The 25483-nt window shown below is 32.0% G+C and overlaps 3 protein-coding genes across 5 annotated transcripts; 2 read left to right on the plus strand and 1 right to left on the minus strand.

Annotated features, from left to right (window-relative positions):
- Positions 1-8589: 8589 nt before the first annotated feature.
- Positions 8590-14471, plus strand: LOC108473566 (probable serine/threonine-protein kinase At1g54610). Its single transcript, XM_017775225.2, has 8 exons — positions 8590-9853; positions 10696-10980; positions 11149-11466; positions 11664-11891; positions 12232-12332; positions 12714-12825; positions 13299-13751; positions 13905-14471. The coding sequence occupies exons 1-8, from the start codon at positions 9455-9457 to the stop codon at positions 14109-14111; spliced, it is 2103 nt and encodes a 700-aa protein (XP_017630714.1). The 5' UTR covers positions 8590-9454; the 3' UTR covers positions 14112-14471.
- Positions 14472-16857: 2386 nt separating this feature from the next.
- On the plus strand, positions 16858-23386 carry LOC108473415 (protein SPA1-RELATED 3-like). Of its 3 annotated transcripts, XR_001869751.2 has the most exons (9): positions 17367-17700; positions 17938-18898; positions 19069-19226; positions 19954-20926; positions 21007-21153; positions 21285-21596; positions 21719-21778; positions 21899-22182; positions 22451-23386. XR_001869751.2 is itself a non-coding variant. In XM_017774955.2 (8 exons), the coding sequence occupies exons 2-8, from the start codon at positions 17963-17965 to the stop codon at positions 22085-22087; spliced, it is 2775 nt and encodes a 924-aa protein (XP_017630444.1). In that variant the 5' UTR covers positions 16858-17700; positions 17938-17962; the 3' UTR covers positions 22088-22431. The 3 variants fall into 3 exon arrangements, 2 of the variants coding, with proteins under 2 accessions (XP_017630444.1, XP_052876944.1); XM_017774955.2 differs by lacking the exon at positions 22451-23386 and having other exon boundaries at positions 16858-17700; positions 21899-22431; XM_053020984.1 differs by lacking the exons at positions 21719-21778; positions 21899-22182; positions 22451-23386 and having other exon boundaries at positions 21007-21199; positions 21285-21515.
- On the minus strand, positions 22565-25203 carry LOC108473416 (beta-glucuronosyltransferase GlcAT14B-like). The gene is made up of 5 exons (XM_017774956.2): positions 24898-25203; positions 23620-24318; positions 23461-23536; positions 23259-23374; positions 22565-23169 (listed from the first exon to the last, which is right to left on the minus strand). Exons 2-5 carry the CDS (start codon positions 24179-24181, stop codon positions 22670-22672), a joined length of 1254 nt encoding a protein of 417 aa, XP_017630445.1. The 5' UTR covers positions 24182-24318; positions 24898-25203; the 3' UTR covers positions 22565-22669.
- Positions 25204-25483: the final 280 nt, after the last annotated feature.

Here is a 25483-nt window from a genome sequence, read left to right on the forward strand (position 1 = left end):
ATAGGCATGAAAAAACATGAATAACAGGATGTATGCTAACTTTTGGATAACAGGAACACTATTTATAGTTGGAGGTATGGCTTGTTCTTTGCTTTATTGAGTGAAATTTTCCTGTCAGTAATATGGCTTTTGTACTTTCTTCTTATTTTATTTTCATATCTACATGACACATGACACATGAATTGTATCTCATTTTGGAAGATTCTTTATGCTTACACTTGTTTGATGGAGTTATATGTATCTGCACAAGTTATTTGTTATTTAATGCCCTGTTTTATTTACTGATTTATGTTGTCCAAAGTAGGACATATTGATTTCATTTTTGCTGCCTAGTGCTCTATTGTATTACTGATTTATGCTAACATACTGATTTATACTTACACTTGTGTTATTTAATGCCCTATTGATTTCAAAATAATAATAATAGATGGTAAAGACACGAAAATTTGTGGAGGGAGATAGTACCTTAGCAACAAAAGCTGTTTGGGATGACAAGCTGACATTGATATTTTGTGAACTTTGCGTGAATGAAGTCAATGCTGGTAATAGACCAACAACTCATCTAAACTCAAAAGGATGGGAAAATGTTGTTGCTCTTTTTCAAGCAAAAACACAAAAAAATTATGGAAAACCTCAATTGAAAAATAAGTGGGATACATTAAAAAAGGAATGGAGGTTATGGAGGGAGTTGCCTAAGGACTCTACAGGTATTGGATGGTGTCCATCTAAAAGGACGGTCGATGCTACCGAAGAATGGTGGGCTGAAAAAATACAGGTTAGTGTTAACATTGTCATTATTTTAATGCATAAAGTTTATTGAAATTAATCATTTACAAATATAGAAATCTGAGTATAACGTTTAACATTTAACATTTTATGTAGGAAAATCCTGATTTTAAAGGATTTAAGAAGAAAGGAATTGAACCACGATTGAATGATTTAATATGGCAAATGTTTGGTGGCATTGTAGCCACTAGAGAGAATGCATGGGCACCTTCGTCTGGTGTTCTTCCAAGTGGGGTTCCTATGGGAGATGATACACCTAATGAGGGATTTGGTGATTCAGATGAAAATAGCAATGAGAATGAAGATATCCCTCCTAATGAGGTACCATCAAACCCTTCTCATGAAACTCCTAATCGAATAAAGGAAACACTTGGGGTTGTACACGGTAAAGGAAAAAAATCAAGTTCAAGTAGAAAATCATCAAGAAATTCATTAGCTACTCATATTGAGAAATTGTGTGAGAGTATGGCTAGTCCAAGGAAGTCGATGAATGAAATTATTTTTCCTCACTCAAATATTCTATTTCAAATGCAATGGACGCTTTGCGTGATTTGGAAGATGAAATTCCAAAAAGATGAATCTGACTTGTTTTGCCATCAAAATGTTCTAAATACTGGAGTAAAACGAGAAGTGTTTTTGAACTTAGATCCAGATGTTAGAGTTTGGTGGCTTCGACGTGAGTATGCTGAACAAAATCCGATTGCATCATTTTCATCCTTGGTAGCAACATCCTCATTCCCCTTCCAACCATACCATCCACCACCTCCACCATAAGCTCCTTAGAATTATTATTGTAATATAACTATGCTAGTTTTTTATATGTAAAACTAATGTATGATCTACTTTTTCATTTGCAAAACTAATGTATGATCTACTTTTTTATATGTGAACCTAATGTATTATCTACTTTTTTATATGCAAAACTAATGTATGATCTACTTTTTTATACGTAAACCTAATGTATCATATTTTTTATAATATCCCGAATTAGGGCCTAATCGGAATAGTGGTTTCGTGACCACAAATCCGAGATAGAAATAATTATTTTATAATTATTTTGAGGTTTATGATATGAATGCATGACTGTGTGAGAATTTCGTGAAGAAATTCTATACGTAAAGTGCTTAATTTGAAATTAGGGACTAAATGGAATAAGTTGCAAAACTTGCATTCTAGAAGTTTTTAGTATGAAATTGATTTGGAATATTAATTACGAGGCTTTAAATAGTAAATTTACCAATTTCTAAAATTTTGGACAAAAATGGGCTTGTACATGAAAGATTATAAAGAAAGGCATTAAGGGCATTTTTGTCAAATGGTAAATATAGCCATTAAAAAAGGAAAATAACACAAAAAAATCTGCTCATCTTCTCCATACAATCTGCTGAAATTCTCTTAACACCATAGCTAGGGTTTTCAACATTTTAAGTCTTGATTGTAAGTGATTTCCATGCCCATTTTTAATGTTCTTTTCGATTTTAAAATCTAGAAAGCATGTTCTATCATTTTTTAGTAATATTTTGAGCTAGAATGCATGTATGAAAATTTACCCATGTGTGACATAATTGTATTTTGATGAATAATGAAGGAATATGATGTGTTAGTGTGTGTTTAACAACTTGTACCTACTGATTTTATGTAAAAACTCCTAAAAAGGGGACTTAATTGTAAAAGGGGTAAAATCGAAGGTAATAATCTAATTTTCATGTAGAATATGGGCTGTTATGGATACTAGGAAATTCGGCTATGTCTATATGTCATGTATGTTTAATGTACTACCTAGTCCTTGAAAAATCATAAAAAGGGTGAACTTTGTTATAAAACAGAACCCTACAGCAGCAATAACGTGAGTTTGAAAAATCACTAAAAATAGTAGAGACAGGATTAGATGACGAATAAATTATAAAATTGAAGCTTGATGAGTCTATTTTCATATAGAAGAAACGAAATAAGAAAATGAGAGGTATTTTATAAGATATTTAAGTTTTTGCGAAATAGGGCTAGAGTGATTTCTGGATCCCCTGTTCTGATGTTGAAAATTCATTAAAAATTGTAAAAAAATAATTAAGAGGCATACTTTATATGTGAAGATTTCTTATTCAGTCTACTTTTAATGAAAACAAACGGCATAGTCATTTGAATTTTTTACAGAGAGAAAAATGATTCGTAGTGAACAGGGGTCATAGCTGTCGAGTCCTGAATCAGGGAAAACTTTAACTAATAAACTGTACTAATTGGCCAAACCAAAAATTCTATAAAAAATTAGTAAATAGATATATGAGTCTAGTTTCTAGGAAAATTTATGGATCTTAATTTCGAGTTTTTTAACTCAAGATATGATTTTTTTAGTGACCGTGACGCAGATGAACAACTTAATATAAATGTTGAAGTCAATGGTTTAAAATTGTCCGAATGATAAAATTAGGTTTATTAACACCTCAAGCTCGACTCCGGCGACGGTCTCGGCCGTGGGGGTGTTACATTTTTTATGTTTGGTATTTTTAGCTATGATTTTATTCAATTTTTTATGTTGTATAGAATGTCACAAGTTATTAATTTATTTTTATTTGATTACTTTTTCAGATTATGGATGAATTTAACAATATGTATAATAGTTTTTATATGAATTGTGATACCCTTGACTTAATTGAAGAAGCTCAATGAAGAATAGCCACAATTGTTACATAAGTTCAGCACAACAATTAACATGAAGAGGAAGAACAAGTGTTAAGCAGTGTATTGCTACACCATGAAACTTATTTTACTAAGCAACCATGTATGGATTCAAATTATACAGGTCAAATGTGGGTGGACGAAGTATTAAATGGGCATGATGATCGTTGCATGAATAGTTTTAGGATGCCAAAAAATATATTTCACAGCTTATTGCATGATTTGCAAACAAATTATGGCTTAAAGCATGGGAAGGTATCTGCGATGGAGAAGTTAGCATTATCATTGTATATTCTTGGAAATAGAGAATCAAATTCAAATGTAGCAGAGCGATTTCAACGATCTGGTGAAACCGTTAGTCGAATTTTTACTGATATGTTACATATATTTGCTCGAATGGGAATAGACACGATTAAACTCATTGAAGGTCAATTCGAGGAAGTACCGAACCATATTCGACATGATACAAGATATTGGCCTCACTTTAAGGTAAAATTTACACAATCTTTATATTTTTAAAATATATATTATTTCTAACTTTTATCTCATTACTTATATTTATTTTAAAGGATTGTATTTGGGCCATAGATGGAACACACATAAAAGCATGCATTTCGCCTTCTTGTCAAATACCTTATATCGGACGAAAAGGTGAACCAACTCAAAATATTATGGCAGTTTGTGACTTCAACATGTGCTTTATTTTTGCATTTCCTAGTTGGGAAGGAACAACACATGACAGTAGAATTTTTTTGCAAGCACTTAGAAAACAACAGTTAAAGTTTCCACACCCTCCACCAGGTTGAACTTTAATTTTTTTAATTAATCTTTACATAAAAAACAATATTAAAATTTTTAATTTATTTTTAAACTGATATTATGTTTTACTTTTTTGTAGGAAAATATTATCTTGTGGAATCAGGATATCCACAAATGGCAGGTTTTCTAGGTCCATATAGAGGGGAACGATATCATTTACCTGACTTTCATCGAGGGAATCATCGAGCATCTGGAAAAAAAGAAATTTTTAATCATGCCCATTCTTCGTTACGCTCTGTGATTGAACGAACATTTGGAGTTTGGAAAAAAAATGGTTAATATTAAGAGATATTCCAAGCTATTTATTCGACAAGCAAGTTTTAATAGTTATTGCAACAATGGTTTTGCATAATTACATTCGAAGACATGCTTGGTCAAATGATGAGGATTTTCGACAATTTGAGAATATACTCGACATGCCAATCTCTTCAGGCCATTTTGATAGAGGTGAATCGAGTTCTTCTAACAGTGAAAGTGACCTTGAAATTGCAATGTTAAGGGAAACCATTGCAAATAGTTTAATGAATCAATATTTGTAAAAACAAATTTGTATCAAAACCTAATTTCTAGTAATAATGAAACTTGTTATGTCTTATAGTAATAATGAAACTTGTTATGTCTTATGTTAATATATATATATATATATATATTATTGAAAATCATTCGTTTAGATACTTCAAAATTTGATCCAAGTATAATGTTACTATTTGCGAAAATAATATTTATCATTGTTATAAAAGAATATTTAACTATAAAAATTAAAAATTATTATCATTTTATCTAATAAATAATTTAAATTAATTATATAATTCATTAAAATATTTATAATAAAATATTAAAAGATACATTTTAATATTTTATTAAATGAATTTATAAATTCACATATTTTAATAATTTTATATAGGTAAAATAATTTAAAACTTCTATTATATATCAATTCTAATATGATGTCCTTAATAGTCATTTTTCATTTTCACTTCACCGCTACAGCTGCGTTTGAATCCAAACACACACTCCATCGCTGTTTCTAATCTCACCGCTACAGTATCTAATCTCACCGCCACCGCTGTTTTTAACCTCACCGGAGGTAAACACACCGCCCATCCAAACTAAGCCTTAGTTTGGTCACCCAACTATTAATTTTTTCAATTTAATCACTCAATTTTTCGAAATCAAATATTTTAATCATTCTCTCGTTAGTTGCCATTAGAAGGGTGATAGAATGTTATCGTGAACCTTTTTATTGGCCTAATAATAAGTTTATTCCTCCAATGTTTACACATTCTATCATTTTGATCCTAAATCTAAAAAATTCAACAAATTTAACCCTCAACAATTACAAAATTTGTTGATTTAGTTTTAGTTCTAAAAAATCATTTTTTTTTTCAATTTTCAATATTCCTTAACATACCTCAAAACCTATTGAATAAGAAGAGTATTTAACACAATTTGTATTATGCTAATTTTAAACTAATGTTACGTATGTGAATATGGTAAAAAATCAAGTTGGCTTAGATCCAACTATGTGTCATATTTTAAATTAATATCATATTATTTAAATTAATATCATATTATTTGATTAAATTCCTCTAAAAAGTTAACTTTTTTTAATCTTTAAACAATTACAAAATAATTATTTTGAATTTTTCTTATTTTAAAAGTATACAGAGACCTAATCTTTGAATAGAGAATACAACACAATGTGAAATTTTTCATGAAATAAAAAATCTTGAAATGTTTTTCCTTTCCGCCTTGCATATGTCATTAATAACTTTTAAACTTGGACAGTGCTTTATAAAATAACTAAAATCCCAAAAAATCTAGTCTGAAAAAATAAGAGTTGAACTAAACTAAGGGAGATAACTTTGTCATTTCCACATCCCATGGGGATGTCCAACTTCATCTTTCTAATACTTGTCAATCTATTTCATGTTCATTTCCTTTTGAATCATTTGATATATTTTTCTCTTATTTTTGGTATTTTTAATACATATTATTTGGTTTTTATTTATAATTTATTTATTATTTTAGATTTTAAATCATTTTAAAATTTTTAATCCAAAATAATATAAAAAATGTTTTTCCTTTTTTTTAAACTTTTAGAATTATAACTAAATTGAAAAAATATAAATATCGTGGGTTAAATTTTTTGAACTAGTTAGAATTAAAACTAAAACAACAAATTTTATAAATATCAAGGGTTAAATTTGTTAATTTTTAGATTTAAGAGTAAATTAATAGAGTGTGTAAATATTTTTAAAAGCTAAATTTGTTATTAGATCAATAAAAAGGTCCATGTCAAATTTTATCACTAATCTAATAGCAACTAATAAAAGATCGATTAATATATTTGATTTTGAAAAGTTGAGTAATTAAAAAAATTAAGTGGTCAAAATTGACATAAAATCATAATTAAACGACTATTTTATGCTCTAAAAATGACTATTTTACAGTTTACTGTAATTTTAACAACAATATATAAAATGAAAATAAATTTTACTATAATGCTTAAATTAAATAAATTTATTTTATTTTTTACTCGAAATGAAAACTTGTGAAAATTAAGTCTGTAGGGGTGTAAGTTAGCCTCTTTAGTAATAATCGTGAATAGACATGCAAATTTTGAGCACATGATGAAGAGTGGACGATAGTGATGGAATTGAAAATTTATTTTTTCAAAAAGTGGGACCCAATGTAACACATAAAAAAGGTCAGTAAAAGCCAACGACCTTCTTCTCCTCACTTTCTTCCTACCCGTCTCAATCCTGAGAGGTTTCAACAATTTCTCACGCTCCATCCCAGCGAGTGAAACGTACGGTCCGGTTTTTGTAAAGCCTTTTTTTTTAATAAGAGAAACGAGATTGGTTTTTTTAAAACTAAAAAATTAAAAAATAAAAAATAAACATGTTTTATGTTTAAATTTAAGAATTTATTATTAACTCATAATTCGATAAGGGATGTTAGAATTAAAAAACTAAAAATATAATTGATTAAAATAATTTATATAATAATAAAAATTATGCATTGATTTATGAGTTTCGCTCATACCTAATTTTAAGTTTAATTAAAAATAAAACCATAGGATTAAAAAATGACCAAAAAAACTAAAATTACAATTAAAATGTCATTTTCTAGACGCTAAAAATCAAATAATTAATATTTAATACAGTACAAGTGACAACACGGCCGAGTCTCTTTTTTTTAAATAAAAATACTTATTTATTATTCTTTTATTATGCTCTAGAAGGATACACATCCCTCTTAAAACTGTGGTATAATGACAAAAATTACTCTTAAAGTTTACTCTTTCGGCAATTTGGTACTTATTTTTTGAGTAATTTTAACGGAGAATGACGTGGCATAATTATATGGAAATTTTAATTGACGTGATTTCAATAATCTTATTTTCGAGATTAAAATTTTACCAATTAATATATAATATTGAATTAAAAAAATAAAAAATTGAAATTAGGGGAATGTTCGTTGAGGAGTGTAGTTTTATTAGGTTGAAGGTTTTTGCCATTTATTTTTCTTTTTGTTATTTTTAATTTCATGTCAGATATTAATTTGTAAAAATATTGTTTCTAAAAACAATGTCGTTTCAATCACGTCAATTAAAATTTCCCACATATCATATCTTTCATTAAAAAACAAGTAATTTGATTCAGAGTAAAAAGTTGTGGGTAAAATTGCTAAAAAAATGAATAAGTTCAATTTGCTCAAAAGAATATACATCACGGGTATTTTGTTCATAACATATTATATTTCCGTCAATATTAAGGTTAATGATTTATTTGGTTATTCAATTTTATAAAAAATATTTTAGTCATTTATTTAATTTTTCACTTATTTTAATCTTTAAACTTGTATTGTTTCTCAAATCATTCAAAAGACGGATAAAAAGTTTAAAGACAGCAACATATAGGCCACGTTAGCAATTAATTATATTTTATGTAATAATTCACGTGTATATTATGTTAGCAAAGTGACAAACTGCATAAATTTAAAGATTAAAAGAGGTTAAAAATTAAATAAAAATTAAAAACAATTTTTATAAAATTGAAGGACCAAATAAAAATTATGCCTTAAATTATTGATAGGATGATTGTTATAGGGTGGAAAGACAAAAGTTTTTGTTACACTAAAAAGAAATAAAAATTTTCTCAATAAAAAATCAAACAATAGAAACAAAATCTTCCATTTATAGAGCGCGTGGGATGATGAAGTACATCAAGAATGTCTTTTTACACATTGGGTTTCAAAAAACATTTAAATCCAATATAAAAATAAAAGAAATTAAACTTATTAAATATCATTAATTTCATCTTTTTCCACACTCAACTAAAAAAACCTTTTCTCTGTAAAAAAAAAAAAAACACTCACAAAGTCCAAGAGAAAAGCTTTATGTTAGATCCGGTCCGCTGCTCTCTTTTTTCCGTTTTTACTTGCATAACCCTTAGATCACTTATCTATCTCTCTAGGGTTTTCACTTTTTAGAGTTGTCAAGCCTTTTTTCTTTAACTGCAATGTAACAAGCTTTTCTTTTCTTAAAGGTACTTGAAAAAGGTGAAGATTTTCTGTTCTTTTTTTCTGAGGGGTGGGGACTGGGGGCTTTTGTGTAGTTTAGACTTTAGAATTTCTGGGTTTTCGAGTAGTTTGATTGGATGAGAGTGGAGGAAAATTGGAGTGTATAAAGAAATGTCATTTTCAATGGTGGTATTGAATATGTATTAGTTTGTTTTTTTTGGAAGCTTGTTTTGGAAGTGTTACTTTTATGAAGGTTGTGATTTTGTTGAGTTTTCTAGGGAAATAGACTCCTTTTCATATGTTAATTTTGCTGAAATGTTGTTGAAGAAATGGAGTTTTGATTAGATTGGAAATTTGCATTTAACATTGGGTTAGTACTTTGTTTTTTGTAGTACAATTGCAGCTTTGTTGGTTCTTGGTTTTATTAATTTGGTTGAATGCTGTTGAAGAAATGGGATTTTTTCATTAAATTGGAATTTGGAAATTGGAATTTTTAGTTTTAGCTGAGCTTTTAAGCTTTTTTGAGGATGATAGGAATGGGTGAGGAGATAATATTGGAAAAGAAATGTATAATTCTTGAAGGAATGAAGGGTAGTTAGTGATTCTAAGAAACACTGAAATTAGCTTTTGTTAGGAGTGGTTTTGGTGTATGATGGGTTGCATTTGTTGCAAGCCTTCTGCCTTTGAAGATAGTAAGGATTGTCCAAGAGAGAGGCCTTCGAGTAAAGCCTCGTCAGATGTTAGGGTACCAAGGGCTACTTCTTCGAGGAGGGACGAAGCGTACAAAGCCAAGGATCGACATGAAAACACGATGTTGATTGATAAACAAGTGACTGATTCGGTTCGATTGCACAGTGAGAATTTGGATAGGAAAAGGGAGAAGATGGAGTATGTTGTTGTTCAACATCCAGGGATGGGAAGTGTTCCGAAAGCTACACAAGGAGAACAGGTGGCAGCAGGGTGGCCTGCTTGGTTAGCTGCGGTGGCTGGGGAAGCAATCCAGGGATGGCTACCGCGGCGTGCGGACTCATTCGAGAAGCTGGATAAAGTAATTATGCTTTAACTTTAACAGTATATCTTGTTGTATCCTCATGTTGCAAATATCATTCATAATTTCCTTATTTGACTCATCAATTGATATAGTTCTCTGCTAGTCTTGGCATTAACTGCTGAGATTCACCTCTGTTCTATTAAATTTGGAATCATAATTGGAATCCATTTTGACATCTGTTAATGATTGTAAGATATGTTGTTGTAATTCATAATTCCTAAACCGCTAGCATATCAGTTTTTTCAGTAGTTTGCATTATAAAGATATTTTTGTTCTTAGGCGTGACAATTACTTACTTGGAGTTCTGTATTTGGATCTCTGTTCTTGAATACAGAGTTTTCTCCACTTTGTTGGGTACTTCTGCAGTGGTTTGATCATAATGTTAATCTGTATAGATGTTTCTTTTATTGTTCGACCCTTAGTTATGAAAAACTCTATGAGCTATGAGATATAATGTTTAGTTTCATTTAGTCAATCAAAATGAATGTATGAGCTGTTATAAATGATTTAATGGAGCAAACTTTTTACACTAAAATGAAGAAAAGATTGATATGGATAGATACATACTTGCTGAGACAAGCTCACCTTGCACTAAATCAAAACACTAGATATTTATGATTGGAATAAATGTTCTCTCTGAATCCTTCAATGGTGCACCTGTATTCAGGATTAAGGCCTCTTAACATATTTGTCATTCTTCTTTACTCTCATGCCCTGTTTCTATGCCACAGATGTTAAGCATGATTTCTCTTATCTTATAATCTAACTCTCTGCTTAAGTTGACAGTTTCTTGTGACCTATAATCACATCTGTTACGTGAACTTGTATTTTCTATGCAGATTGGTCAGGGAACTTATAGTAATGTTTATAGGGCTCGTGATTTAGATCAGAAAAAATTTGTTGCTCTGAAGAAAGTAAGATTTGATAACCTAGAGCCTGAGAGTGTTCGATTTATGGCGCGGGAAATTCACATTTTACGTAGACTTGATCATCAGAATGTTATAAAGCTGGAAGGTCTGGTTACCTCTAGGATGTCTTGCAGCTTGTATCTTGTTTTTGAGTACATGGAACATGACTTGGCTGGTCTTGCATCACACCCTGGTCTGAAGTTTTCAGAATCACAGGTACTTCAAATTGTTTTGCCTTATTATTTTTCTTAGCTGCAATTTGGCTCCTTTCCCACGTTTACTTGTTAGTAGCACTAATTAGTGACTGTGGTCCTGCAAATACAGAAATCTGCACTTTGCATTGAAAGGTTATCCTGACGTTTAATTTATTGATCTATTGTGCAGGTGAAGTGTTACATACAACAACTTTTGTGTGGTCTTGATCATTGTCACCGCCGTGGTGTCCTACATCGTGACATAAAGGGTTCAAACCTTCTAATCGACAATAATGGCATCTTGAAGATTGCAGACTTTGGTCTGGCTAGCTTTTATGATCCCCATCAAAGTCAACCCATGACAAGCCGTGTCGTAACCCTTTGGTATAGACCACCAGAACTTTTACTTGGAGCCACTTACTATGGTACCGCTGTGGATCTATGGAGTACAGGTTGCATACTTGCTGAGTTATATGCTGGCAAGCCTATTATGCCAGGAAGAACTGAGGTGTGTTTTTATCATTTAAACGAAAGATTTCCTACAAAGCATGTAGAATTTTAAAGTTCTAAGCCAAAACTTATATACATATTTGTGCAAATAAATTGACTAATGACATGTCCATGCATATAACATGGCTTTAAGACCCTTAAAATACATATTTGTTGCAAAAATGAAATGATTGAGATCTGCTTTCTTTTTTGTAGGTGGAGCAGTTGCATAAAATTTTCAAACTTTGTGGCTCTCCTTCTGAAGACTATTGGAGTAAATCAAAATTGCCTCATGCAACCATTTTTAAACCCCAACGGCCTTATAGACGCTGTGTTGCGGAAACATTTAAGGAATTCCCTGCACCAGCTTTAGCTCTCATGGAGACCTTACTTTCCATTGACCCTGCTGGTCGTGGATCTGCAGCTTCTGCACTCGAGAGTGAGGTACAATTATTTTGTGAAATTATGTTTGTGTCCTAGTTTAAATATAAAAAAAGAAAGCCATAACTCTTGGCTTGTGTAACCACCCGGGTTATATTTTATTTCCTGGTGTCTTGGGATACAAGAACAGCAGTATTTTATTATCATCTTATCTAAGCCACGGTTACTTTGGAATCTTAATCTGGAACACATACTTTAGATTAGTGCTGACAATTCTTTATTCTAACTGGTAGGATGTTATTCTTTTATTCCAAAGTCACGTTGTTATACATTTCCATCACAATGATTTATCAGGACTATTTAGTGTCCTTAACTTGTTTTTTTTTTTTTTTGTGTTTTTCAGTTCTTTACAACGGAACCTCTTCCCTGTGATCCTTTAAGCTTGCCAAAGTATCCTCCAAGCAAAGAATTAGATGCAAAATTAAGGGATGAGGAAGCTAGAAGGTGCATATTATATTTTTAATTACAATGAAATATTCATCTTCTTTTTTTTTTTTTTCCGAAGATACTTATGCTATGTGGAAGATCACATGCTTCTTAGGGAAAATATTCTTTTTTGGTCTCTTTTTCGTACTTGTGAGGATTTACTTCTAGAAAGAAAGGTGTTCTTCAAAAGGATAATCCAAAAACTTTTAACTGCACATCAGTTCACAATTAAATAATTTGATTTCTTTGATCTTAAGCCTATGCTGGACTACTGTAAATGTGGTGTTTTCTTATACTGGATAAGCTTTTATCGTCTTCTTTCTCCCACTGTGGTTTTAATGACTTCAAATCTTGAGTGGTTGGTATAAGTGCTGATAAACTTTTGCTTTGTATTGTAAGACGAGTGGCTGGAACCAAAGGCCTGAGACCTGATCTTGACAGGAGAGCAACAAGAGAATCTCGAGCTGTTCCAGCACCTGATGCGAATGCTGAATTAGTCATGTCAATGCAGGTAACTGGTTAATAATTCCCATTTCCTTCTTTTCGTTCTAAATGTTTGGTGACGGGCATCCTTAACTAGTTTATACAGTAAGAAATTAGTTTGTTCACTAATGTTACAACTTACTTGATCTTTAAACTTAATAACTTGGAAAAACAGCAAATTTAGCCGTTTCGGCTATATATAGTTAGTTTTTAAGTTTACTCACGGTATTATAATTTGTTTTATGAAGTTCATTATGATATTGATTTGAGTGAGTATTTAGAGATTGATTAGATTTAAATATCTAGCTAGATGATATGGCACTGCTTGATTTGCTCTTGCTTCTATCCTTATTGGGAAAGCATAGAAAAGGAAAATTCGAATCTAGTTTTCGGTTATAAGCTAATAATTTCATTTAGCTTCTCATCTCTATTTAATCAAAATTTTGTTTTTTAGGGCAGTTATCTTAGTAGAACATTTCTAACATTGTTTTGACATTCCAGAAAAGACAATCAAATTCAAAGAGCCGGAGTGAGAAGTTTAATCCTCATCCCGAAGAAGTTGCCTCAGGCTTTCCTATAGACCCGCCTAGACCATCACAAGCGATAGAATCAAATGCAGATTCACAGGGAAATCATCCCAAGAGAGCCTCACATTCGGGGCCACTGGCTCACCATGCTGCTTGGGCGAAGTCTGGGAAAAACCTGGATGATGCTCCGAAAATTTCTACCGGGGCTGACTTGTCAATGATGTCTGGTTTAGTGGCACCAAGGACTAGTCTTGCATCTGATGATTGTACAGAAAAATCTGGTTTTCCACAATCAAAAGCTCCAAAAATGATTGCAAGATTTCCAGGGTCCTTTAAAGAGTCCTCAGAATCTTGCCTCCAACAGGATCCGAAAAACAATGAGCAGGAGAAAGAAGATGGAAGAAATAACAACAAAGATCCAGCTCTGGTGAGTAGCTAACCCTTTTTTTTTTTTTTTGCAACTATGTGCAAGCCTCATTTAGTAAAGTGGGTTATTTGTCATATAATTCATAGATTCTTTTTAGGTTTTTGGTCCATTTCAAGTGTCTGATACGTGCTTCTCAATGATGTTTGTTTCCAGCTTGGTTATGGTTCAAAGGGACACAAAATTCACTATTCTGGTCCTTTATTAGTCCCATCAGGCAACATGGATCAGATGCTCAAGGATCATGATCGCCAAATCCAAGAAGCTGTTCGGCGAGCACGTGTTGACAAGGCAAAGATGAGAAAAAATCTGTTAGAAGGGAACCAAATATCAACCAAATCATTATTTGTCTCCGGTCGTTGAGGTAAACTCTGTAAGCATCAAATCAGTATGAACATTGTCAAGATGATCCCACAAGCAAATCAGTAGAGTGGATTTTCTTGTATAGGTTGATGCTTTTAGGAAAATGGCTAGTGGGGGCATATTTTAGCTAAGCTTATGGTTTTATTGAGAAATCATTCTATGATTTAATCATTGTGTATTTCTTTCCACCCGGCAACTGTAATGTGCTTAAGCTAAGTCCCTATTCTTGTAGAGCTTTTTATTGTTATTATTAGCCATAAAATGCAAAGATATGAGATTATTAAATGTAATGAAAGAATCAAAATCCAGCTTGTTTATCATTGCCTCATGTCAAGTAAATTGCTACTCTTTGTTGGTAAACTGTAATTTTGGACATGATAATAATATGATGGGTAAATGAGGGTTAGAAGTACCATGGAAGTTCTTGTATTAGGAGTAAGAATGTATTTTGCCTTTTTTTTTTTATTAAAAATGGGTAAATTAATTTATGCATGTTAGATTGAAGAACAATTTGGTCCTTTTACTAAACATTTCATTTATTTTTATTGTTAAAAATTGGTCTACTTATGTCAACATAAGATATACATGCGCATCATGTGTAATTATTAAGTTATTTCGTTAACTACACTAGATTTTAAGAGTAAAAATAGATGAAATTTTGAAAAAAAAAATCAGTTTATTTTTCGATTTAAGGTACAAAAATTAATTTATTCAAATTTTAAATAAAAAAGCAAAATATAATTTTACATAGTTTCATAAGATTTTCACCAATAGGTTTTATCTCTTTACTGCAAATCATCTATGGCTATGGTTCATTACTTCCATCTAAGCAACATTACAAAGAAGAATCACTAAACCCTAAGTTTTAACTCTTATCTATATGTATGTGATATTTAATACGACATATTTGGCAGCACCCTTCAATTATTATGGTATCAGAAGGATGCTTATCATTCAACAGTTTATCCTTTTTTAGTAATAGAATTTAATGCTAAATTATCCATAAAATGGTTATCAAATTTCAATCTTATTTAATCTTTAATAGGATTTACCACAAATATTTTTTATACTTTTTAATATTTATTTCATGAAAAATAATTTGATCAAACAGAAAATAAGATTTTTTAGAAAACAATTTCAGCTTTTGAAAAGCACAATATTTTTTTTTGGAAAAGAAGCATTTATTAACAATTTGATTTTTATATAAAATTAACTTAAACAAATTCAAATATTAATATTTTATAGTATAAAATATGAATATTTTAATACTATAAAATAAGTATTTGTTTATATCATGTTTAGTTTCATTTATCCCTTTCAACTTCAAAATCCTACTATCCATTTTCATTATGTAGCTTCAAATTAAATTGACATTGATTATTTTAAGACGATAAGATATTATTTATCGTAAAAATCATCTTATTATAAAATAAATTTCGATTATAAAAATAACTTATAGTGTATTTATTTTACTAGAAATATTTTCATTTTTTTCAAATAATGAAAAATATTTTATATAAAATTATTTTAAAATTACCAAATATTTTAAAAAATCAAATTCATTTTTAAAATTCATTTTCATTGAAAGAAGGAAAAACTAATTACCTCTTGACCACATCATTCATGCATGTAGTGAATAGAACTTTTGGGGTAAAATAATAGTTGGGATTGGAAATTAATTAATAACGAAGAAGATCAAATTGTTAGGGTTGGTCAAGAAATTTATTGAAAAATGGGTCAATCTTCAATTAACTCTTATTGTAACATTTAAAACCTATAGAATAGCTTTCTAGGGTAATAATTGTTACAACTAAAAAAAGTCTAAAAAGTAAGTAAAATGCATTCACCTATGTTTAAAATATACTTTGATGTTGACTTTAAATGAGATTTGTATTTTTTTATTTTATTTTAATTACAATAGTTAATTATTTCACAATATTCCAAGAATGTACAACAACCAAATTAAATGTACACTGCATGTAACCAACAAATCAAGAAAAATGTACATTTTCTTAATGATTTTGTAAAGACAAAAGCTTTTCTCAATTTGGAGAAATTTTAGTGGTTGAAGTTTCATAATAGTTTACAAAATGAAACCCCAAAGGGAAAATTTTCATATAACCCCTCAAAATTTGTGGCCCAAGTTTTAAAATTTATAAATAAAATTAATCAAAATAAAATAAATGTGTGGTAGAGCCCTAACCTTGAAAAAAAAAATTATACTTGTTTTGGTTAAAGGTTAGATCGATGCATTAAATGTTAGGACCATCTACATGACAAATTGACAATATGTTATCCACAAATGTTTTTGTCTGAAAATCAAAATTAGTGTACTATATTTTCCTTTTCATATAGGTGGATGGGGGAATCTCATTTATTGCAAAAGTGTATATTTCTTGTATTTATGGGGGGAGGTATTTATAATTGAAAAATCTCATGGGGTGTCACATGAACTTAAAATAGTAATATTTTGTCTTAAAGTAGTGGTATTAGAAATTGAATTTAAATTTTATTTGAACAATTTGGGTTCAACTTGTAAACTGTGATGAATTATTATTTAGCCATTTTTTTATATGTTGTTGTTTGTTTGTGTAGGGACGTTAATGTTAAAATTTAAAATTGAAATGATTAAAATGATTAATCATGAAAAATGTAAGGGTTAAAAAGCTAATTTATATTTACCTTTAGAATCAAACTGTTCTAAATTTGACTCAACACCAAGTCATATTTATAGTTGAGAAGGCAATCTTTTTTTGGGATTTTCTTTATCAAAACATGAATTTTGAATAAAATGGCCGAAAGGGTATCTTCAAGTTCATCCTTTTTTCAAAAACTAGCAAATTTCCCTTTTTTATTTTTTTAATCTTTTTGTCTAAGGTCTTCAGGTTTGTTTTCAAGCTTTCAACTCAATTTATTCTTTGTTTTTTTCCGCTTTTCTGTTATGGATTTTAATCAAATTGTTAGAATCAAAGCTTAATTCTTGAACATATAAAGCTACATCATTTAGGGTTCTTTTTAAGATTAAAAATAAAAAAAAATTGGAACTTTGGTTAATTTGTCTAGTTTCAATGATCTAAAAAGTTTTCCTCTTTGGGAAACTGAAGTAACCAAGATTCTCTTTTTCAACACCAAGATAGTGATTTTTTAATAATAAAAAGTAATTCAGACTCCCAAGTATTTTTCCTTTGTAAAATTTTTAATTGCAAAATGGACCCACAAGATATTCAAATTTTACTTTTTTGTCCTGTTGTCTTGGTGTTACAAAAAGGCTTTGAGGGCAAGGTGACGCCACGTAGTCCAATTGGAATAAAGCTAGAAGATAATGAAGTGCTCAAAAGAGTGGCCTATGTTTAAAAAAAGAAGAAGAAAGAAACATTAAATAGAGTTACAATTTTTTTTTTCTTTAATGTTGATATCCAAATACCCTGTGTTTTTTTTGGGAAGATTGTATTTATTTCTGAAAAAACTTGTGGGAATTTTGTGAGGTTGAGAATGTTTAGTGTCAACTAAAAAAAGAACCTTTTTTCCGTGTGGTTCATTCTACAGGTTGGTCTAGCAAGAACAGTAGATCCTTTCATGGTGTTAGCTGGTACCTTCTCTCTCTCTCTTTCTCTATGAAATCAAATATACACTAAATATATATACATATCGGTTGTTTTTATTTGTTTTTTTTTGATGTGATATGTGTAGTTGATCATATGTTTAGTAGTGGGTATTTTGTGTTTTTGGCTATTGGCGGTGTTAGTGGTGGTGAGGGTTTCTAATAGTTTGTAAATGATAAATTTGGTGTTTAAAGGTTATTAATTTTGATTCCTTTTGTTTACAGTGAATTGAGGTAAAAAAATGAGTTTATGATTCAATATGATAATAGTAGAAGTGAGAGATTGGGGAATTTTTTCGATTATTGGATGTTTATGTGGTGGTCTTCATGCAATTCTTGGAGGATAACAATGGAGGGTTCATCTGAATCTGCTTGGCAGCAGGAGTGTGATAGTTCTAGGGCATTGGATACTTCTGGTGTCTCAGATAGGGGTCCAAGTTCGTTTCGTGCAGAAAGGACCGGCATTTCAGGTGATTTTGGGTTTACGGAAGAGGATGGTAGGGACGTGTTGACTCATAATGATAACCTTAGAAGCCAAATTGGTGTTTCCGGGGTTTGCGAGACGGCAGTAAACCCTTTTGTTCGTTCTATTGAATGGGGTGATGTTAGCTTGAGGCAATGGTTGGATAAACCGGAAAGATCGGTTGATGTCTTTGAATGTTTGCACATTTTTAGACAAATAGTTGAGATTGTAAATATAGCACATTCACAAGGGATCGTTGTTCATAATGTTCGACCTTCGTGCTTTGTTATGTCTTCGTTTAATCACATTTCCTTCATTGAATCTGCATCTTCTTCGGATTCGGGATCGGATTCTGTCGAGGATGCATTAAATAGCCAAAATATGGAAGAAGTTAAGGGTTTGTCCTCTACTTTGCCCCTTGACATGCATCAACAACGTAGGCTGATAAAAGATTATGTACAAACTCCAACAAATGCTTTATCTGAAGCTAGTTGCATGCAGTCGGGCTCAGTTTGTCCAAGGAATGCTCAATTAGAGGAGAGTGAAGAAAATAAAATCATCGACTATCGAAATTCTGAGCAAGTAGAAGAGAAAAAGCAACCATTCCCCATGAAACAGATGTTGCTCATGGAGACCAGTTGGTACACCAGTCCTGAAGAGGTTGCTGGCTCTCCCAGTACATGTGCTTCCGACATCTATAGGTTGGGAGTTCTCCTTTTCGAGGTTAGTTTCAAGAATGCTGGATACTATCATCTTTTTTCAAACTTTCAACGAGTTTGGTATTGTTAGTTTACCCCTTTTGTTATTAGTTAATGCTGGATTAAACTCCAAGATGTCTATTTTTTATTAAATACTTTCCGTCACTTTATACAAGTATTTTTTCGTGTCTGCAGTTATTCTGCCCTTTCAGTTCAAGAGAAGAGAAGACTAGAACTATGTCTAGTTTAAGACATCGAGTTCTTCCTCCACAGTTGCTACTAAGGTGGCCGAAGGAAGCTTCGTTTTGTTTGTGGTTGTTGCTTCCTGAGCCAAATAGTCGTCCAAAAATGGGGTAATCTCTCAGTTTTTAATTCACCATTATTTACATAATTTCTGTTCTTGGTTCTCACTACCCTTGCTGTTTGAATATGTTTTTCTTTTCATTAACATTATGGAGCATTTTCTTTATTAATATGATTGAAGTACGTAATTGGATTAATGTTTTAATATGCTGGAAAGTAAAAAAAAAGGGAAAGAATTGCCCTTTTTCGGATCTTATGGTCTGGCTTCACAGAATTAGGTTTTAAGTTTTGTGACTAAAGTGTAAGCCATGGTGTGCATATTAAAGCAGTCTTATCATAATATTGATAATAATTTTGTATTAATGTGTGAATTTATGCCTTCAACAATGTATTTATTAGGCACGTTGAATCTAGGTAAGTTGAATCGAGGTATACTTATGAAAGAATAAGACACTTTGAAGATTTAGTCCATCACATGGAAAATTTTGCCTGGGTTTTTCTCGATGAATTTCATTTAATACTGGAATGAAGAATGTGGTGTAATCCCTTGATTAGAGACACGATATTCAAAACACACATCTAATAGGTGTAACCGTGTAATCCCTTGATCACATGGAAAATGTTAGAACCCTATCGTATTTTCTTGTAGTGTTTCTTATGGATAATGGTGTGTCTCGTTTTTTGTCTCTCTGAAATAAATCTCATTCGCACTACCTTTAATTACTTTTGTCATCATTGCCGTTTTGGAAGTACTAATATTGTTTCATTGTGTAACAGTGAGTTGTTACAGAGTGAGTTTCTTAATGAACCAAGGGATAATCTGGAAGAACGTGAAGCTGCAATTGAGCTCCGGGAGAGAATAGAGGAGGAGGAGTTACTGGTGGAATTCCTTTTGCTTGTACAACGCAGGAAACAGGAAGTTGCTGATAGGTTGCAAGATACTATTTCTTTTCTATGTTCCGACATTGCAGAAGTTATGAAGCAGCAAGCAATCTTAAAGGAAAAGGGAAACTCATGCATGGAACCAGGGAAAGATGACAATTCTACATCGAATCTTCCCTCAATAAATATTGTCGATATTGATGATTCTTCTAGCTTGGGATCTAGAAAACGATTTAGACCAGGACTTAGGGTTCCAAATGTTGAAGAATGTGGTGATAATCTAGAAACTCGTCAAAAGTTTGATACACAGACTGAAAATCGAGAAAGTTTTCTCCAGAAAAGTTCTCGGTTGATGAAAAACTTTAAGAAACTCGAGTCAGCATATTTTTTAACAAGGTACAGACCAGTGAAGCAATCCGGGAAGCCATCGGGTAGACAAACACCATTGAGTAGTGATGGCCGAGGATCGATTGTTATGACCGAAAGAAGTTCTGTCAATAATTTAACATCGAAAGAGAGCTGTAGCGAGAGCTCGGAAAGCGGATGGATAAACCCATTCCTTGAGGGCTTGTGCAAGTATCTATCTTACAGCAAGTTAAAAGTTAAGGCAAATTTGAAACAAGGAGATTTATTAAATTCTTCCAATCTGGTATGCTCTCTCGGGTTTGATCGCGACGCAGAATTTTTTGCTACAGCTGGTGTAAATAAGAAGATTAAAGTATTTGAATGTGATGCGGTCATAAATCAAAATCGTGACATCCACTATCCGGTGGTTGAAATGGCTAGTCGTTCAAAGCTAAGCAGTATATGTTGGAATAGTTATATTAAAAGTCAGATTGCATCGAGTAACTTTGAAGGAGTGGTGCAGGTACGTAAAGCATTCAATTACCCTTCATTGTTCGGTTGTCTTTTTGCTGTATGTAAATCCGTATCTTGACCATTTTTCAGGTGTGGGATGTCACAAGAAGTCAAATACTCACTGAAATGAGAGAACATGAGAAACGCGTATGGTCCATCGACTTTTCATCAGCAGATCCAACAGTTTTGGCTAGTGGGAGCGATGACGGCTCTGTAAAGCTATGGAGTATCAATCAGGCAATTCTACTTTTGCACTTGATGGATGTCAGCTTTGAAAATAAACGTACTACAGTCATCTAATTTCTTGTCGTGTATAGTTTATTCTCGATGTATGATAAGTTTTTCTCTTACCTGGGCTGCTACTGCAGGGAGCAAGTATTTGTACCATCAGGACAAGGGCCAATGTTTGCTGCGTCCAGTTTCCTTCCGAATCTGGTCGTTCTCTTGCATTCGGATCAGCTGATCATAAAATTTATTACTATGATCTTCGAAACTCTAGGATTCCTCTATGCACGCTAGTTGGACACAATAAAACCGTGAGTGACGTCAAGTTTGTTGATGCAAATACTCTCGTGTCTTCTTCCACGGATAATACTTTGAAGCTTTGGGATTTGTCAGTGAGCAATTCTCAGGTTATTGATACTCCCCTTCAGTCCTTTACTGGCCACATGAATGTAAAGGTATATTAACCCATGCAATGTCAAAATTTGTTTTGACTTGATTATTATGCTAAGTACATTTTGTTCTTGTTATAGTTTACTTGGTTTGCTTGAGTTTGTTTTTATTCTCATGATTGTTGCAGAACTTTGTGGGCTTGTCGGTATCCGATGGTTACATTGCTACTGGCTCTGAGACTAATGAGGTGATTCATATTTTCTCACATTTGTTTTAATAGTCTTAAAAGCTTTTTTGAATCTTACATGGAATCTTCCGTCGGATAGGGATTTATGTTTTAGCACTCACTGGCAACTCTATTTTATAGGTATTCATATACCATAAGGCTTTCCCGATGCCAGCGTTGACATTCAAGTTCAACAACATGGATCCACTTTCCGGACAAGAAATGGATGATGCCGCGCAGTTTATCTCGTCTGTTTGTTGGCGCGGTCGGTCTTCTACCCTAGTAGCTGCAAATTCAACCGGGAATATCAAAATTCTGGAGATGGTTTAGTTTGGCCTACTTCTCTTGGATTCATCATCCATGGTTGAAGCAAGAACACAAACAAAATCCGTGCCGGCACAAAAACTTTGATCGAATAAATACAGGTATCAGACATTGGAGAGTATTAAAAAGAGTATAGCATTTGAGCAAAAAACAAAAACATTTTTGGCTGTAGATGATAACAGATGCAATTAACATGAAGATTGAGAATGACTTAATCAAATATGTGTAGATAAAACTCAAAAAGGAAAAACAAAAAGACAGCAATTGAATCCTCTTGTATATTTGTAATGCGTATATAGTTCATAGTCATTTTTTAGCAATTATATTTAATTTATGAAGCTATTCATAAATATTTTGATGTTGATCAAGTTCATGGGGAAGCAGAGCAGGCAAAGATGATGACCCGGATTTGAGAATCCACCCAAAACTATCCAAACTGTAAATCTGAACCCGAACTTGAACAGGATCTAATGATAATCAAGATTAGGTCAAATAAGCAGTGTTATTATTGAAGTTTTTCTATTAGATACAATTTTTTTTACTGATGTTTGTATTCCTCGTTGATTCAATTTCTCCATATAATTAAATCTATCTACACTGATCTTGACCATTATTAGCTTTCATAGCTAACCTAGCTATGAGTTGGCAAAGCCTTTGAGCTCCTGGACCTGGCTTGATCTTGTTCGAGTCCCCAACTTCTGAACATGTTAGTTTGCCGGAACACCAAGCGCCAGGAGTGAAACTCCCCTTTGCCCTGCCAAGCAAATCTGCATCAATCTTGTCCAAGACGGGATCATCGTGTTTGAATTTCCGGGCAAATGCTGCATTGCTCTGTATCATCTTATCTGTGTCATTAATGTTAAGGATGTGTGGGTGTTGTTTCGGGGGATTATCCCACGAAATATAGTGCAAATCATGGTTGACAACCGTCTTGGCAAATTCGGGAACGTTGCATACGACTGTCTGGAAGTAGCCTTCAGGGGAGGAAACGAAGTTTGTGTAATACATGAGAAGTGTTCTTGGTAGATTATCCCAACCCCAAACACAGAACTCTACAAACGGACGAGATAAAACTGTCCATGCCGAACCTGCAATCAAAGGTGTTCCGAAACAGTTAACCGCAAATCTTGTAAGCTGAAACAAATGTACCGTTTTTGTTCTGAACACGAGTATTAACCAGTAAATAGTTTAAATGCTGTAGGCAATGTTCTCCTTGGTGTGGCCAAATATATATCAGACTTAGTTGACATGTAAAGTCCAGGATCTACAATCAAAGGCTTAGCTCTTTCATTCCTGCAGAAACAATAGGCAAAACATTTTGGCCTTTTAGGCATACGTAAAGATCTTCTGATTGAGAACCAAAAAGGGAGACAACTTACGCTTTCCAACCAAGATTGCTCGTGTGCTCTATAAAGTTAAGGTTCCGATTTAAAGCCGAAAATGTATAAACAAGATCTGCAGATCACAAACTAATAGATCAACAGGTGCCAATGTAGAATCGAAAAACTCAAAACTTAGGCATATGATTAGAGACTAACCATCTTGAGTCACTAGAGGATAATCTGATGCACTGAGATTTATAAACCAATCCCAATCTTTATTTCTCTTAAGAAGAACAGCACAAGCATGGAGTGTATTAGCAACCATTGTAGGCCCTCTATAAGTAACCATATTAGCCTTACTGATCATATAAACATTCCCAACTTTGTTGAAAACTGTATGGTTATCGATCCGGGACGCAAGTGCCAATCTCTCCTCAGGTGGTGCCTCGAGGTCCAAATGAACTACGTATTCGTTCCGAGGATGGTACAACGCATGAAGCGTCCTCCAAAGCTTTTCCAAATCACCTTTTGATCCCGAAACCAAATAAGCAAAACGAGGTAACGTCGGACCAGGAGGTGGCGGTGTACCTAACTCAATCTTCGATTCAGCATATTCCGACGTCCTTTGATGAGCCGAAAAAATGGGGAAAATCGAGTTGAATTTGTGAACCGAAGATACAAGCCCCATATTTAAGGAAGTAACAAAAACAAACGCACATACAAGTGAACTAAGCACAACAGGGCACACACATTTCTTCTCCATTTTCGAGGGCGCCATTGTTAGTCCTTAAATCTTCAGCTTATCATCAACATAAAATATAGAATTCAATTGCAAATGGTACCCAAAAGTACCATAAATCTTCAAATCAAGACATTTCCTCTTATATACATATTCCAAAATATACCTCCGTATAGCTGTTTAAATGCACAAACAAGAATCATATTAGTTTATAATAAAATAGAACATAGCTTGTAATGCTAATTCCCTTATCATAAAGAAACTGAAAACTTTTCAAAGAATTATAAAAGAGTATGAAGTATAGAACAAACAAAGAAAAAGGTGGACGATATAATATGAACAATTAGTTAAACATGCAGTGTCATTAAGCTACTCTATGGTATCTGGTTTCTGAAGAAAAGTTATTATAAAGCAAATGATTTTATTCAACTTTTATATTGCAAAAAATTAAAATATGAATTAAAATTTGTATACATCAAGAAAAACCCAGAAAATAAACTCTTTGACAAAATAAACAAAACCCAAATCTTTAAAAAATATATATATCAGAATCATAAAGCTATAAAGCTATCAGTGCAAGCAAAGTAAAAGTAAATATTTAATGGATAAGAAATCACGAAGTTCAATGAATATAGGACTGATTACATAGCATCTGTAGCAGAATCAGAATTTTTTTTTTTAAAAGTTCAATGAATATAAACTGAAATCTAAAATCAAGAAAACTTTAAAAGAATATGAAAATTTAAGGAACAAACCTGATATTTTGTAGTGGTAAACAGAAAAAAAAAAGTACAAGTTGGAAGAAAAAGAAGTCCCAAAGTTTTATTTTTTATGAATTGATGTGATAAAGAACAGAGTTTTTAAGTTAGTAAAAAATTTCTTCTTCTTTTTTTTTTTTTCCTTTAATCTGTATCTAAGGCTTTGGAGTTTCCGGTAATCCACAAGAGTTCTTTGGATTGACCATGGACTGCAAGAATTTGCAAAAAAAAAAAATAAAAAATTGAAGCAGACTTTGAACACGACAAGTTGCACAGACTCCTTTATTTTATTTGCCTAACATAGGAGTCGTATATTCATATTTATTGGCAAGTCATATTTGTTTGAACGTTTATTATTAGGTTAAAATATGGTTCAAGTCCCTGTACTCTTTTATATTTGAAATTTAATCCTCTTATTTTTCAAGTTTTAAAATTTAAGTTCAATTGTTAAACCTATTAATTTTTTTTTTTATAAAGTCATGGGTGAGACATTTTGAAATTAAAAAGAAGAAGAAAATAATCCATTGACAGGCATATAATGAAAAATCAACATTGTAATGAACATGAATTTAACAAGATTAAC

The sequence above is a fragment of the Gossypium arboreum genome, chromosome 11 (genome assembly GCF_025698485.1).
Source record: "Gossypium arboreum isolate Shixiya-1 chromosome 11, ASM2569848v2, whole genome shotgun sequence".
NCBI classification, from domain to species: domain Eukaryota; kingdom Viridiplantae; phylum Streptophyta; class Magnoliopsida; order Malvales; family Malvaceae; genus Gossypium; species Gossypium arboreum.

What these genes read in the sequence shown, in the direction of transcription:
- LOC108473566 (XM_017775225.2), top strand. Translation starts at nt 9,455, where the DNA reads ATGATGGGTTGCATTTGTTGCAAGCCTTCTGCCTTTGAAGATAGTAAG. An exon ending in TGAAGTTTTCAGAATCACAG is followed by an intron (nt 10,981 to 11,148) that starts GTACTTCAAATT and finishes TCTATTGTGCAG; the next exon opens with GTGAAGTGTTACATACAACA. An exon ending in AGGGATGAGGAAGCTAGAAG is followed by an intron (nt 12,333 to 12,713) that starts GTGCATATTATA and finishes TTGTATTGTAAG; the next exon opens with ACGAGTGGCTGGAACCAAAG.
- LOC108473415 (XM_017774955.2), top strand. Translation starts at nt 17,963, where the DNA reads ATGATTCAATATGATAATAGTAGAAGTGAGAGATTGGGGAATTTTTTC. An exon ending in TGGGAGTTCTCCTTTTCGAG is followed by an intron (nt 18,899 to 19,068) that starts GTTAGTTTCAAG and finishes TCGTGTCTGCAG; the next exon opens with TTATTCTGCCCTTTCAGTTC. An exon ending in AGCTATGGAGTATCAATCAG is followed by an intron (nt 21,154 to 21,284) that starts GCAATTCTACTT and finishes CTGCTACTGCAG; the next exon opens with GGAGCAAGTATTTGTACCAT.
- LOC108473416 (XM_017774956.2), bottom strand. Translation starts at nt 24,181, where the DNA reads ATGGCGCCCTCGAAAATGGAGAAGAAATGTGTGTGCCCTGTTGTGCTT. An exon ending in TCCTCTAGTGACTCAAGATG is followed by an intron (nt 23,537 to 23,619) that starts GTTAGTCTCTAA and finishes TGTGATCTGCAG; the next exon opens with ATCTTGTTTATACATTTTCG. An exon ending in AGCAATCTTGGTTGGAAAGC is followed by an intron (nt 23,375 to 23,460) that starts GTAAGTTGTCTC and finishes TTGTTTCTGCAG; the next exon opens with GAATGAAAGAGCTAAGCCTT.